Raw genomic sequence first — 16,871 nt, 5'->3', positions numbered from 1 at the left:
AGTGTAACTGATTGTAATGGGAAAACGTGTATCAATGCAACCTGTTTTTAGCTTTGCTTTATGTTACTAGCTCGTTAACGAATCAAACTCAATATATTTTAAACTTTACCAGTATCGATATGCTAGCTTGATAGTGAGTACTAACAGCCATGTTAGTTGTTTATATTCATAATGATAAAGTTAGGTATTTTATTACATGTGAGTCTGACATGATGTCACTACATGCACTGCTCCTCTCTGCTCGGCGCTGGTAAGCGCGTCCTCCAGCTGTGAGCTGTCGGCATCGCGCGTTCATGTGTTTTGGGGGCGTGGTTTTGGAAGGAGCCCAGAATGGAGGGGGGTGGAAGTGAATGGAGATAAGTAGCTGTGTTTATTACAGCCCTGAGAGGACTACAGACACTCGATTTTTATACTCTCTTTTCCAGAGTACTTACATTTTAATTATGCATTGATATATATAGAAAGTTTAAACAAATTTGGCAAAAAGTTTAAAAAAAAAATCCTACCTACAATACCTTTAAGTGTCACCATAGCCATTACATATTTAAAACAGTTATATCCTATACTAAACCTAAACCAATATTGACAAACTATATATCATTTGAAAGCTTACAATCTGTAGGTTTCATATTTGGTGATTGATTATCAAAATAAATTACAGAAGAGCCGTAATCTGTTAATTTGCAACAAGAATATTTTCATATTCCTAAGGCGTGTTAAGACCTTTATTTTGAAATAGTGATGAACATGAAAATCATGAAAGAATGGTAGAAACCTCAGTTTGTTTTCATGCCAATAGTTCAAAAGATAATATCCATTAATTTTTTTTAGAAAAAAAGGTCTGAAAATGTTTTAAATATAAAGAAAGAATTGTGTCAGCGAGCTATAACGCACATGCGTGTTATTTTTATGTGATTATTGAAGGTTGAATTCATATAAAAATATGCCAAACTTCCCTTACTACTGAATAGGATGTCTACTTCATAAATTGTATGAAAATTGTGGAAATAATGGTTCAGATCACTCAAAACACATATGGAAATGGAGGCGCCCTTATATGGGCAGTAAAGTTTGTTACTGCGCCCAAACAAAATCTTACTGAAAGCTAATTTCTTGAGATATCAACCTAAAATTTGAAACACAACTTGTTCAGAGTTTTGGCTTTGATTTACTTGGAGTTTAAGAGTCCACCAGGTTTTGAAAAAATATATTTTATATCAAATATGAATAATTAAATTTTTACATTTTACATTTTCATAAACTCAAACTTCTTTAACTTTTTTGCTGTTTCACTTTCTTAATTCACTTTCTTAATTTATTTCACTTCTACAAAAATCTGCCAAATGTCTTCTTTAAAACAAGACCAATCTTACATCTATATTCCAAAGCAATCTTGAATTACAACCATTTAAGTTCGACACTTAAGATAAAAGCTTCAGGTCAGGGGCATTCAGTCCGTATACTGTAATTCAATTCAATTTCAATTCAAATTTATTTGTATAGCGCTTTTCACAATACATATTGTTTCAAAGCAGCTTTACACAAAGTGCATTTCATAAATGTACATAGAAAAATACAGTTAGTTAATCATGTATTAATTTAGGGCATAACATATCGCCGGTGTTGAGTCGTCTCATCGCAGGTGTTGGGGCATCTGAAGTCTCCGTGAGAGGCTGGATACAAACTGGAGCTGACGAACGCTATTTACCTCAGGACTAGCGTCCCGAGATAACAGCAGAAAAGCAGATGGGAAATAATTAGCGTAGCTGCTGTTCATAATATTAATGCATTCGATCTGATTCAACAGTGGTATAAAAGGTAAGCATTATGTGAATGCTTGGCTGAAGAGATGCGTCTTTAATTTGAACTGGGACAGCGAGTCAGAGCCTCGAACAATATCAGGAAGGCTATTCCAGAGTTTAGGAGCTAAATGTGAGAACGCCCTCCCTCCTTTAGTCAAGTCAAGTCATCTTCATTTATATAGTGCTTTTAACAATTTATTGTTTCAAAGCAGCTTTACAGAGATAAACATAATTTAAGGTAACAGATTGTTTTGGCGTTATAGCGGTTCTTGAATAATGTTACTTCCAGCTAAAGTTAACTTTGATTGATTCACCTCCGTCGAAATGATCAGACTTTAAACGCGAACCTGTGATTAACGCTGACGGCGTTCACATGCTCATTCAGAATTCTATAGTTATGTGCTTTTTAAAATATGTGCGCAGGTTTGTAATTCATACAACCCAGCCTAAACAAACTACTTTTCTTGCCTATAAATTTTGATACAGAATTTTGTTTTATTTTATCACTTCGGGGTACGCGAGCCGGAATTCACAACGCTTTATCTGTAGAGTGGGAAAGGGATCCTCCATAGGGAGAGGATAGTGGATACTTCAGCACTGCATTGTCATCGGGTCCAGGCAAAGCTCCCTCGTCAGATCTGGACACGGCCTGGATCCGGCAGGCTGCGGGAAAACCTCGGGATAAACAAAGACACTAATATTAGCGTAGATGCCATTCTTCTTATGATGTAGCGAGTACATCAAGATTTAAGGGAAGTGTTCCCAGTTCCGGCTGACCTAGTCTATGCAGCCTAACATTGAATTTATAGAAGTCTATAATGTATTATGTGTATCCTAGGTCAAAGAGATGTGTTTTTAGTCTAGCTTTGAACTGACAGAGTGTGTCTGCTTCCCGGACAATGGTAGGAAGACTGTTCCAAAGTTTTGGTGCTAAATAGGAAAAGGATCTACCGCCTGCAGTCGATTTAGATATTCTAGGTATTATCAACTGGCCGGAATTTTGAGATCGCAATAGACGTGAAGGACTATAATGCGTTAAGAGCTCGCTCAAGTACTGCGGAGCTAAACCATTTAGTGCTTTGTAGGTAATCAACAATATTTTAAAATTTATACGATGTTTAATAGGGAGCCAATGCAGTGTTGACAGAACCGGGCTAATATGGTCATACTTCCTGGTTCTGGTAAGAACTCGAGCTGCGGCGTTTTGAACTAGCTGTAGTTTGTTTATTAAGCGTGCAGGGCAACCACCCAGTAGAGCATTACAATAATCTAGCCTTGAGGTCATGAACGCATGGACTAATTGTTCCGCATTTCCCAATGAGAGCATATGGCGTATTTTAGATATATTTTTAAGATGGAAAAATGCAGTTTTACAGATACTAGACACGTGGCTTTCAAAAGAAAGGTTGGTATCAAATAGCACACCCAGGTTCCTAACCGACGACGAAGACTTGACAGAGCAGCCATTAAGTGTTAGACAGTATTCTGGGTTATTACGTGTGGAAGTTTTTTGTCCAATAATTAGAATCTCTGTCTTTTCAGAATTTAGTAGTAGGAAATTACTAGTCATCCAATTTTTTATATCAGCTATGCATTCCGTTAATTTTGTGAATTGGTAAGTTTCGTTGGGTTTTGAAGAAATATACAGCTGAGTATCATCGGCATAACAGTGAAAGCTAACTCCATGTTTCCTAATGATATCTCCTAATGGTTGCATGTACAGAATGAACAGCAGCGGTCCTAGTACTGAGCCTTGTGGTACGCCATACTGAACTTGTGATCGATAAGACATCTCTTCATTTACTGCTACAAACTGATAACGGTCAGTTAAGTATGATTTAAACCATGCTAATGCAATTCCACTAATGCCAACATAGTTTTCTAGTCTATTTAAAAGAATGTTGTGGTCAATGGTGTCAAATGCAGCACTAAGATCGAGTAACACTAATAGAGAGATACAACCACGATCGGATGATAAGAGCAAATCATTTGTGACTCTAATGAGAGCGGTCTCAGTGCTATGGTACGGTCTAAATCCGGACTGAATATCCTCGCAGATATAATTTCTTTCTAGAAAGGAACATAGTTGTGAAGATACTGCTTTTTCTAATATCTTTGACAGAAAAGGCAGATTGGAGATCGGCCTGTAATTGACTAATTCTGTAGAATCAAGTTGTGGTTTTTTAACAAGCGGTTTTATCATAGCCAGTTTAAAAGTTTTTGGTACGTATCCTAGAGACAAAGATGAATTAATGATATTAAGAAGAGGATCTTTGACCTCTGGAAGCATCTCTTTCAGTAGCTTAGTCGGTATAGGATCTAACATACAAGTTGTCGATTTAGATGAATTAACGAGTTTGCAGAATTCTTCCTCTCCTATAGCAATAAATAAATCAAATTTTTCCTCAGGGAGACTACAATGCACTTCCTGATGCAATACTGTGGTAGACGGTTGCATAGTTATAATTTTGTCCCTGGTATTATCAATCTTATAAGTGAAGAAGTTCATAAAGTCATCACTGCCGTGTTGCTTTGACACTTCTGAGCTTGAAGCTTTCTTTTTCGTTAGTTTAGCCACTGTTTCAAATAAATACCTAGGATTATGTTTTTTTTCTTCTAATAGGTTTGAAAAATAAGCAGATCTAGCAGCTTTTAAAGCCTCTCTGTAAGCAATCGAGCTCTCTTTCCACGAAATCCGAAATACCTCTAGTTTAGTTTTCTTCCAGTTGCGCTCCATTTTTCTGGCTGCTCTCTTAAGGGCCTGAGTGTGCTCGCTGTACCACAGCGTTGGACTGTTTTCTTTAATCTTCTTTAAGCGCAATGGAGCAACTGCGTCTAAAGTGCTGGAAAAGAGAGAGTTAAACGTTTCTGTTGCAATATCGAGTTCTTCTAAGCTATCTGGGATGCTGAGATGATGAAACTGATTAGGAAGATTATTGATAAAGCAATCTTTAGTGGCAGAAGTTATAGGTCTAACGTATTTATAACACGGAGTCGGCTTTGCAGCCTTGGCTAAATGTAATTTGCATGAGACTAGATAATGATCTGAGATGTCATCACTCTGCTGCAGAATTTCAACAGCATCAACATCTATTCCATGTGATAATATTAGATCTAGAGTATGATTACGACAATGAGTAGGTCCTGACACGTGTTGTCTAACTCCAATTGAGTTTACAATGTCTTTAAATGCCAATCCCAAAGCATCTTTTTCATTATCTACATGTATATTAAAATCACCAACAATTAGTACTTTATCTGCAGCCAATACTAAATCTGATAGAAAGTCCTCAAATTCTTTGATAAAATCTTTATGGTGCCCTGGTGGCCTGTATACAGTAGCCAGCATAATTCTCAAATGTGATTTATCGTTTACACTATATATTTTTACATTAAGCACCAATTCTTCAAAAGAAGTATTTTTAAAGCTACATTTCTTAGTGGTTTTGAAAATATTACTATAAATTACAGCAACACCTCCCCCTTTGCCTTTCAGACGAGGTTCATTTTTATAACTGTAATCTTGTGGGGTTGACTCATTTAAAATAATGTAATCGTTTGGTTTTAGCCAGGTTTCTGTCAAACACAGCATATCAAGATTATAATCTGAAATCATGTCATTAACTATGAGAGATTTTTAAGTAAGGGATCGAATATTCAGCAACCCAAGCTTTATCATTTGCTCATCTGTATTATATCTGTTTTTTATTTGTTGAACATCAATTAATAATAATAATAATAATAAATTTTATTTGTAAAAGCACTTTACATTTTAAGAAAAAACCTCAAAGTGCTACAGGTCTGATTCTAAGAACAATATCTAGACATTTTTAAAATCCATAAGATCTACTAAAAAGTAATGTCTTTAGTCCCTTTTTAAAAGTCTTGATGGTCTGTGGTGACCTCAGATGGTCCGGGAGGGCATTCCAAATCCGGGGAGCGGCAGAGCAAAAAGCACGATCGCCCATTGTGCAGAGTTTAGTTTTTGGTATTAAAAGGCGGTTTGAGTTTTGTGATCGGAGGGAGCGTGCTGTAGAAACAGGGGTAAGTAGTTCTTTCAGGTAGGGGGGTGCGTTTCCATAGATGCATTGGTGAGTGAGAAGTGAAACCTTATTTTCGATCCTAGCAGACACGGGAAGCCAGTGAAGTGTGTGGAGGATGGGAGTGATGTGTTCATACTTTCGCACTCTCATCAGGATCCTAGCAGCGCTGTTCTGGACATACTGCAGCTTTTGCAGACTCTTGTTGGGGATCCCGATGAGAAGAGCGTTACAGTAATCCAGTCTACATTGGCTGAAGTAGAGCCCGTGCAATTACAATTACATTTTTAACCTGACGTTTTTTGGATTTCCAAATTCGGGGAACAGACACAGTCTCTATATGATGATATCTAGGTGAAAGAGGCTCTATGTGATGGGATTTATCTGACCTTGGTGACGTGAGGCCGCTAGAAGACGGTCGGTTTAGCCAGTCTGTCTGCTTCCTGACCTGAGCCCCAGATTGTCATGTTTTAGCTCTAAGACTATGAGCCAAATTACTAGAGAGAAGAGCAGCACCAGCCCAGGAGGGATGGATACCATCTCTTTTCAACAGATCAGGCTTGCCCCAAAAACTTTTCCAATTGTCTATGAATTTTATATTATTCTGCGGACACCACTTCGACAGCCAACCATTCAGTGAGGCCAATCTACTAACTATCTCATCACTCCTGCGAACAGGAAGGGGGCCAGAGCAAATTACAGTGCCTGACATCGTACTTGCGAGTTCACACACCTCTTTAATATTAATTTTGGTGATCTCCGAATGGCGGAGTCGAACATCATTAGTGCCGACATGAATAATGATCTTAGAGAATTTACGATTAGCATTAGCCAGCACTTTTAAATTTGCTTTGATGTCAGGCGCTCTGGCTCCTGGCAAACATGTGACTATGGTGGCTGGTGTCTCTATTTTCACGTTCCGTGTGATCGAATCACCAATTAACAGGGCACAATCAACAGAATTCTCAGTGGGTGTTTCACTGAGTGGGGCAAATCGATTTGTTATGGGAATCGGAACGGAAGAGTGGTTCTTTGATCCGCGACTAGAGCGGTGATCTCTCACAGTCACCCATCTGCCCTGCTGCACGGGCTCTACTTCAGCCGGAACCGAATCATGTAAAGAGTTCACTATGCTAGGCGCATCCAAAACACTATCTAAAGATCTAGCATTCTTACCATCCTCAATTAAAGTTTGGATGCGTGTCTCTAGTTCTGAAATCTTCTCCGTCAGCCTGACTGTCTCCTTGCATTTATCACATATAAATCCTATATTGCCATCGAAGAAGGCTATACTAAACATATGACATGTGACACAGGTGACAATAACAGGACAAGAAGACATTACTCACCGTGTTTGTTGACTGATTTCTTACTTACCTGGACTTTATAAACTCAAAGGCGCGGGCGCGCGAGAGAAAATAAATATATAAATGAGCGCACGGGTGGCGCGTTAGCAGGCTAACGATATCTTTAGTGGACTTAGATATTCTAGGAATGACCAGAAGCCTCGAATTTAGGGATCTTAAAGAACGCGATGGATTGTAGGGCGATAGAAGATCCATTAAATACACAGGAGCTAAACCATTTAGGGCTTTATAGGTCAGTAGTAATACTTTGTAATTTATACGGAACTTAATAGGTAACCAGTGTAGAGATGATAAAATTGGTGTTATATGATCATATTTTCTTGATCTAGTAAGAACTCTAGCGGCTGCATTTTGCACTAACTGTAGCTTGTTTATTGAGGATGCAGGACAACCAGCTAATAAGGCATTACAGTAATCTAGTCTCGAGGTCATGAATGCATGAACTAACTTTTCTGCATCAGAAACAGATAGCATGTTACGTAATTTAGCAATGTTTCTAAGGTGGAAAAAGGCAGTTCTTGTAACATATGAAATATGATTTTCGAAAGACAAGTTGCGGTCTAGTATAACACCCAGGTCTTTTACTGTAGTGGATAAAGTAACAGGACATCCTTCTAAATTAAAGTTGTATTGTAAGAGATTTTGTGGGTAGTTTTTTGGACCAATAAGTAATACCTCCGTTTTATCTGGATTTAATAGCAGGAAATTACACGTCACCCAGCATTTTATATCTTTAAGACACTCTGTCAATTTAGATAAGTTAGTGTTTTCATCTGGTCGTGATAAAATATATAATTGAGTGTCAGCATCAGCATAGCAGTGGAAATTAATTCCATGTTTTCTTATAATATTACCAAGTGGCAGCATATATATTGAGAATAGCAGAGGGCCTAACACCGATCCTTGCGGCACTCCATAGTCTACTGACGTTATCTTCGATTTTTCCCCATTTAAACAGACAAAATGGTAACGGTCTGATAAGTACGATCTGAACCAGCTTAATGCCTGTCCCTGAACACCAGTGTAGTTTTGTAGTCGATCCAAGAGTATTTTATGATCGATAGTGTCAAACGCAGCGCTAAGATCGAGTAGAACTAGTATTGAGATACAGCCTTGGTCAGAAGCTAAAAGTAAATCATTTGTATTTTTAACTAACGCAGTTTCTGTGCTATGATGCGGTCTGAATCCTGACTGAAATTTTTCATATATCTCATTTTCTTGCAGGAAAGAGCACAATTGAGCGGACACAGTTTTTTCTAGTATTTTAGACATAAATTGAAGATTTGAAATGGGTCTGTAATTTGCTAAGTTATTTGGATCTAATTGCGGTTTCTTAATAAGAGGTTTTATTACTGCCATCTTGAATATTTTTGGAACATGACCTAAAAATAAAGACGAGTTAATAATATTGAGAAGAGGCTCTTCCACTACAGGTAACACTTCTTTCAGTAGTTTAGTGGGTATTGGATCTAATAAACATGTTGTTGGTTTAGATGCAATGATAAGTTTATTTAGCTCTTCCTGTCCTACAGTTGTAAAGCGGTGTAGTTGTTCTTGAGGGACGATAATTGAGGCTGAATCATAAGACACCATAGAGGATTGTACATTTACAATTGTGTTTCGGATGCTTTCTATTTTCTCATTGAAGTAATTCATAAAATCATTACAGCTATACTGTAACGGAATATTTTGCTCTGGTGATGTCTGTTTATTTGTTAGTCTAGCCACGGTGTTAAATAAAAACCTTGGATTATTTTGGTTATTTTCTATTAGTTTGCGGAGATGTTCAGCCCTGGCTGCTTTTAGAGCCTTTTTATAACGTGAATACTGTAAGCTGTGAATGCTCTGCTGAACCAATACATTTAAGAGAATGGGTTCGCGGACTCGCAAATTAATATTAACACTATAAATTCCCTTGTCGTTCGAGGTGTAAAATAAAGCTTACATAATAAAATTATGCTGTACAAATGTAACTTGTTTGTCATTTATTTATTTGCCAATCGACTATTTTTTTTTAAAAATAAGTGCCAGTTATAAATTAAATTAAATTTAATACATTATTAGCTAAATGTGTAATTTGTATATGTACATTTCTGAAATACATAACTTGGAAACAGTCACCTCTGATAACAGATCACTCTAAATTGTAATGTAGATGTGCATTTTCTGTAAAGCCGCTTTGAAACAGCATGTATTGTGAAAAGCGCTATACAAATAAATGTGAAATTAATTGAAAAGTTATGGAGGGTTTTGGGTAAGTGTATCCATACGTTGGTCCCTACGTTCTGTTATTATGCATCATCATCTTCATTGTTCGGCGTTCTCATTGGTTTTCTGGCATTTGGGGGATGCGAAAGGAAAGCTGACTGTGAATAGAGCTTCAGGGATGACATCAAAACCTGGAAGACTAATTCGCCACTGGTTGCCTCGAATTTATGGAAGCTTGTTTCTGCCACGGGATAAAACAATTTAAAAGATAATTGTGACTTTTTATCTCGCAATTCTGACTTTTTCTTGCAATTGTTATTTATGTCACTTAATTGTGAGTTTGGCCCTGTCACAAATGGCACCCTAAACACTCGCGGTCTTCCTCTGAGTCCGCACTTTCGTGACGTAACGCCGCTTTGACTGTCGGGAAGAAGTCTGCTGCCGAGACCGTGAGACCGTAGTGTGTGTCCCATTTGTCATTTTTAGATCTCAGAAGGGGACTCCCGAGCGCCGCTCAGCGGTCGATTTGCGCCCTTGATGCGCACTTTTGCCGAGCCCGTGCTGATGCGGACTCCACAGCAGACTTCTTCCCGACAGTCAAAGCGGCGTTACGTTACGAAAGTGCGGACTCAGAGGAAGACCGCGAGTGTTTGGGGTTCCATTTGGGACAGGGCCTCAATGTGGGCTCAGCAAAAGTGTGCATGTAGGGCACATATCGACCGCTGAGCGGCGCTCGTGAGTCCCCTTCTGAAACCTAAAATTACTAAATGGACACCCTACAGTCTCATGGACTTAACGGGACGCGGAAGCCATTGTAAGTCTACAAGACTGAAAGTGCATATGAAGTGTGCCATTTGGGACAGAGCCTTTATATCTCGGTGAGTGGATTCTGACAAAATGAAACGCCTCTGATTGGCCACTGCGTTTAATAGACCAACAAACATGACTGTGATTGGCTACATTTCTCACCGCTGTAAAAACATTTGATGTTCTCCAGAGTTCAAACACAAAAACACACTTGAGAGTTTGCCAGTATGATATTATTACAGAATCAACTGAGGGTGCTCTTGCATTCATTTCAGAGTGCTTATATTTAAATTTGACATAAATTTGACTTTGTGATGTTTTTACCCATGTTTTAATTTAACAAAACATTATTTGTGATCAAGCATTAATTGACAGACGCCCTGCAGTACGGCTGCGGACCCTTGTGTTAAACTGATCTGATCTGAACTGAGAGAGTGAAGAGTGTGTCATTGTTCTCTACAGGTTGTGGGATTGTGGAGTCACAGATGAAGGTTTTGCTGCTCTGACTTCAGCTCTGAGATCAAACCCCTCACACCTGAGACTACTGAATCTGTCTATGAATAAACTAGGAGATTCAGTTCCTCTGCTCTCTGCTGTACTGGAGGATCCTCACTGTAAACTGGAGAATCTGTGGTAAGATCATATATGACTCGCGCATGAAACACAATGTAAAGTAGCCTATATTTGAAATGTTCAGCCTTTTTCTGCTGCTGTTATCGAGCTTATTAAACTGTAAGTGATTGAACACATGAGCTGCTCTTCAGTCACATGATTCTGCAGGACTGAGTCACTGAAATACAGTCACATCACAATCAACACTTCAGTCTCTTGATTTTATACCGACTCGATCTCAACACATTCAGAACTTAGAAATGAAGAACATGCTGGATTTATTCTTGCAGTTCATCACGTTCATCTTTCTGCAGAGACTGTTTTTAAAATATTGTTTACACAATTTAAACAAATCATTACTCCATACGTACTGTATTAGTACAGATCTAAAAAAAAAAAAGACTAGATTTTTAGTAATCATGTTTTGAGCTCTGTGACATTTTAGATCTCAGTCCAATGATCCATCAAACATTTTGATTTGTGCTTTAAGTTTGTATTTTCTCTTTAATAATGAATTCACTTGCTAAACTGATCTGAACTGAGAGAATGAAGAGTGTGTCATTGTTCTCTACAGGTTGAGGAATTGTGGAGTCACAGATGAAGGTTTTGCTGCTCTGACTTCAGCTCTGAGATAAAAACCCCTCACACCTGAGACTACTGGATCTGACTGGGAATAAACTAGGAGATTCAGACATCAAGCTTCTCTCTGATCTAAAGAATGATCCACATTATAAACTGGAGACACTATATTGTAAGTGGATTATTTACTACAGATTACAAAATACAGTAATTTGTAAAAAAAATTCTTAGATTACACAAGCTTTGTAACCTAATCTAAATCATTTAGAATACTTTGGAATGCTAATAAGGTTTGTAACACACAGGGTCCACCAAACATAGGACTTGGTTTTCCCCTGCATATTATTTTTAACAACATCAGTTTTACACAGTATTTCTTGAAGAAAGAAATATATATTTTTAGAAAAAAATTATAACTTTATTTATTTTTTAACTGATGCAACACAATGCATTAAAAGCTAAGGTGTGTTTTTAAATAGCATGAACAAGATAAATTGTAATTATTTTGTCTTCTACGAAACAGGGAAGTATTTGCTTCTGAAGGGCAGTACTAAATGAAAAAAAGATGATCTTTAAACAAAATTTACACATCATCATAATCCTGTTTAAAGTTTACACCATCTGCTCGTAATGCATTGTTTCCTTCTTAAACATCAGTAAATGTTTTCACCTTTTGTAATAGTTGTGTATGTGTCACTCAATTGTCCTTAATGTAAAAGATGAATCTCAAAATCATAGTCATTGTTGGAAAGGTGTCAAATATGCAGAAGATGCTGGAAAACCTAAAAATGTGCAATACCTGGAGGATTTTTCTGAAGAACAGCGGGCAGTTTCACTGCTCAGTTATTTTTCCTAGATCCTGTAATAAACAATATTTGTTCTCATTATTCTGAGAACAGACACAGTCTCTATGGAATGGACTACATGTGCTATTATCATTTAATCAGTACATAGATGATGTCCGACAGCAGGTCTGCTCTGACTCTGGGCTGCAGGCCATTCTCACAGAAGAATCTTACAATTACAATATTACAATTCATGGAGAGAGTAGTTTCTGTTCATCACATCATTCATATAATGCGAATAATCTACTGAACCTTTGGTTTCCACGAGGGTAAGTGGGAAGTGTTCCTGACACGATGATCTTTTCACAATGGTCTTGACCAGAATCTCCGACTGTCGCAGCTTGTCGTTCCCCGCGTGCGGCACAACAGCTCTGATGTTCTCCTCACCTTTACATCTCTGGCTGTAATATTAATGTACTCTATATGTATCTCTGCCTGTGTTTGTTCTGAAATGAATCTACTGGTGTGAAGTGACCGCAGTAATGTCTCGTACTCCATATGTGACTGTCTGTGTGTTTAATTGTATTTTCCTCAGGGTGAGCTGATGGTGAATAAGGAGCCGCTACAGAGACGTCACAGTCAACAGAGACTGAAGACACAGAGACGTCACAGCGATCTCACTCTCGTGTGTGTGTGTGTGTGTGTGTGTGTGTGTGTGTGTGTGACTTCACAGCAGTTTCTTGTTTGGATCTTTTTGTGGGTCTGATTTTTTTATTTATTACAGATGACATCAGATTTACATGATGATCTAGAGGACTTGAACTCACTAATAAATAATGTAAGATTCTTCTATTTGTGATGACCCATGAAAACTGCTGAAGACGCATCTTTTTGTAGACTAAAATGGGAATGGTTGTTTCATATTGTTGGTTTTATTGCTCTCCTCATTTGTATGTCACTTTGGATAAAAGTGTCTGGTAAATGATCACATGTAAATGTAAAATGTGCTGAAAATTGCTTTGTTATTGATTAGATATTATTGCACTGCTTGATTACAATGTTGATGGTGTAACTTCCAATATTCAATGACAATTAGATTATTTTAATCAACAAGATATAGACGGTGTATATTAGTAATTTATTATTTAGGAAAAGGTGACAAGAATCTACAAGAATGTGATTACAGAAGAGTAAAAGAAGTATTTTAAATGTCACCGGCAGATAGTGACGAAGATGATTTCATCAGACATTAATATCTGTTTTTTTTTTTTTTTTAAATATCATGATCTATTAAATTTTATCCTTAAATGTCAGTTTTCCCTCAAGTCTCAGTTTTTCAGTAATTGCTACCGCAATTCAAAATGTGACTTGTAAATCATTTAATCTGTTATTTTTAAGATTTACCTGATTATATTTTACTGAGCAAAATGGCCTAGTCTGCTCAGAGGGAGTTGAGGGAGTATCTCAGGACTTTTGACCCTTATAGGAAAAAAAAAACTGAAAAGATTTGTCCGTTAATGACTTAAAGGTCATTCAAAATCTGATATTATTTAGATTTTTATAGGTGGAAACCTTCAATGCAGTCAATCAGGTCATACAACAAGGTTGTCATTTTTAGCACAGACCTATAAGAAGTGTTAATGTTCAGACTCAACATATCATTTTAAAATAATTAAACAATATCGATCTTAGGCTATAGATGCCATATTTCCACGATTGAAAATATGGCTGAGAGACAGACATGGGATTTAGAAACTATCCAAAGTCCAACAACAAATTATTACAACACGTTTTTTTTCCATTAATGTATTTACACTGAAATTACAAATGTTGAAGAATGACGAACCTATGGCGAGGCGGCTAAGATGCGCGAACCAATCAGGTCGCTTCGCGTAATGGCGCGTCATAGCCTGCCAGTATGGGCGTGGCTTATAGCTATATAAGCCCCCATTTTCGTCATAGAATTCAGGTTAAATCGACTGAAGCGATCCCCTGATCTAAGCACAGTAGCACGGCGGGTTACGCAATACTCGTTCCCTACTCTCAGGGAACCGAGGTTACGTTAGTAACCAAGACGTTCCCTTTCGAGAGGTCTCTCATATTGCGTAAGTTAGCTTACGCTATGGGAACCCCTTTCAAAACGCTGTGCATGCTTTAAAACTTCGCCCCAAACTATTGCCTAGGGCCAAGCGCCCGAGGCTCATAGAAGAGTAAAGTTATGCAGTCCTAATGGTGCGTTCACACCGGACGCGAATAGCGCGTCAGGCGCGAGCGATTTCAATGTTAAGTCAATGCAAAGACGCGTTACGCACGTAAAAAATTCCTGCGGCGCGAATGAGGCGTAGAGCGTGGCGCGGTGGACGCGAATACGCCTCATTCGCGCGTCAAGTTTCGTGCGAATGGCGCGAATTGAAGCGTCTGGCGCGGAAGCGCGAATGATTTAGTTAGTGCTATTTGTGCATTCACGCGTTTGACGCAAATTCGCGTCTGCCGCCCGAGTTGAAAAATTTGAACTTCTGCGTCAATTCGCGCCGCATTAACCAATCAGGAGCCTGCTTGCTGCTGTCACGTGGTGAAGTGAAAGTTTGTTATTTTAATAAATTATTTTGTAATATTACTAAAATGTCTGGTGTGGTTCTAATGCACAACAAAGTAAATCTTTCACATAAAAACTCGATTTTAATATATGAGATAGTACTCATTTTGTATTGAATGCCATTTATTCCATATCTATTTTAGATTATATGAAACATTATTATTTTAATGTAAAAACAACAAACACTTAGTGTATAATAAATAAAAAAAATCACAGGACAGGTTTCACTTTTGGAGGCTGGCTCCATTTATTATCAAATAAATGTGCGGGCGAGGGTGAACCTCGCGCCGGGCTGTAGAGCGCGGGCTCGACAGGCATAGACCACTCGAGGCCGAGGCTTTACACGGCCTACGCTGTCCTCGTCAGCGTCCTCACCGTCAGGTCCACCAAACCTAGCTCCTGGAACAAATTGTGAAACTCCTGAAACCCTCCGGAGGGTCTGGCGGATCCGAGTACAGCGACGATGTACCCTACGCAGCTGTTTCTGCTCTCCAGAGCAAATACGAGCGGTGACTCTCTCGATTAATGCTAATGCTAATGCTCAATAAACATCTAAAAAAGATGACCACCTCCGGATTTCGCTTCTGACGCGCGTAAATTTCGCTTTAAACTTTTGTTTTTACGCGCGTCAGTTTCACTCTTGACGCGCGAATTAACACAAAGCGGTCAAGCGTCAAACTAGATGCGGTAGACGCGAATTTGACGCGCTATTCGCGTCCGGTGTGAACGCACAGTAATAGAGGCCAGATCAGTAATGAGCCTCATATAGGAAAATATAGGAATGGGCCAAGCTCCTTCTTATAGATGTTATTCGATCTGCGTCATCAATGTTTGCGGCGGCCATATTGTTGACATAGAAATCACGGCAACTGTCAGTCTGTCAATTGACAAGCGAGGCAGCGTCGGTATTATCCATGGTATTATCACTGTATTTTTTTTTTTAAACAGCGTGATGGTGTGTTGTGTAATACACGTCTGTTCTAACAACAGCAATAAGAACCCCGGGGTTAGTTTTTATGATTTCGATAAGTTATCGACTGTCAGAAAGCGTGAAGGGAAGGAGACAGAGTTGAGCCAGCGCAAGAGAGGCTAGCTAGGATAAATAGGCTAAACTTTTAGCCAACTCACCACAGAAAAGTCTGTTCCCATCCTTTTACCACAGGTTTCACACATAATCCGTGTGGAATGCGTGTGCGGTGCGTATACGGGACAGAAGCAGGACGCGCTACAGTGCTTTATATGCTGCGTTTGCAGTGCGTAGCTAACTAACTGATCCGCGGCTGTAACGTTACCACAAACACCCCGGTACTCTCTATTTTTATTTTAACACATACTCGCTATTTCAACAACGTAAGCCAATTATTCCATGCATTACTTCTATATATTAAGTTGCTCAAGCAATTGGTCAAATATGTAACCATGTACTTATATTAAAATCGCAAACATTTTAAATGAAAACTTAAAATTGACAAAAACAACCGACTCTCATGCCTTTTCTTTTGCATTTACATTTTAATACAACAAATCTTGCATGTCACAAAGAACTTGTTTTTCCACCTCCACGAATGAGACGAGTGTCGTTCATTATGTTGCCTTGTGTTGAGGTGCATTGTAGTTTGTATACGGATACTGTATGAACGAGATCGTTATAAATATCCGGATAAGTTACGGCTGGCAAAGTGCCAATAAGGACGGGTCTTTACTTAAGCTTGATTGGTGTGGACCCACATCAAATAATAGCATTATCTTCTCTTGATAGCGACGAGATGAAGCCAGGCTACTGCTCCCCTCAACTCAAATCTGCGCGCGGCTAGGGGCAGCAGGACAGATGTCATGTCAACAATATGGCCGCGGTTAGCTACTTCCGGTGTTTGCGAATAAGGTCTATATGGTATATAGAACTGTGGTTCAGGTTCACACAGGACCAGACAGACGTCGGGCCCTATAGTTATGGAGAATTGTGCCTAGACACTTTATTTATACGAAAAGAACCCTTGCTTGTAAAGCGGTAACTTCTTCATCATCTTCTATCTTCAATTGGTTTTCTGCTCGACCATGCCCATGACGAGGCCACG

The 16,871-nt window shown here is 38.6% G+C and overlaps 1 protein-coding gene across 1 annotated transcript in view; it reads left to right on the top strand.

Annotated features, from left to right (window-relative positions):
* Nucleotides 1-16,871, top strand: part of LOC130084389 (ribonuclease inhibitor-like) — a 130,499-nt gene that overhangs the window by 32,993 nt on the left and 80,635 nt on the right. Inside the window, exons 5-6 of the mRNA XM_056249791.1 lie at nt 10,687-10,857; nt 11,411-11,439. Of these exons, the coding sequence (XP_056105766.1) occupies nt 10,687-10,857; nt 11,411-11,439 (200 nt within the window). The remainder of the gene's footprint in view (nt 1-10,686; nt 10,858-11,410; nt 11,440-16,871) is intronic.

The sequence above is a fragment of the Rhinichthys klamathensis genome, unplaced genomic scaffold, assembly GCF_029890125.1.
Source record: "Rhinichthys klamathensis goyatoka isolate OS25496 unplaced genomic scaffold, OSU_Roscu_1.1 h1tg000064l_1, whole genome shotgun sequence".
Lineage (NCBI taxonomy): Eukaryota > Metazoa > Chordata > Actinopteri > Cypriniformes > Leuciscidae > Rhinichthys > Rhinichthys klamathensis.
The sequence above is the reverse complement of the archived record's forward strand: the minus strand, read 5'-3'. Positions and strand labels throughout refer to the sequence as shown.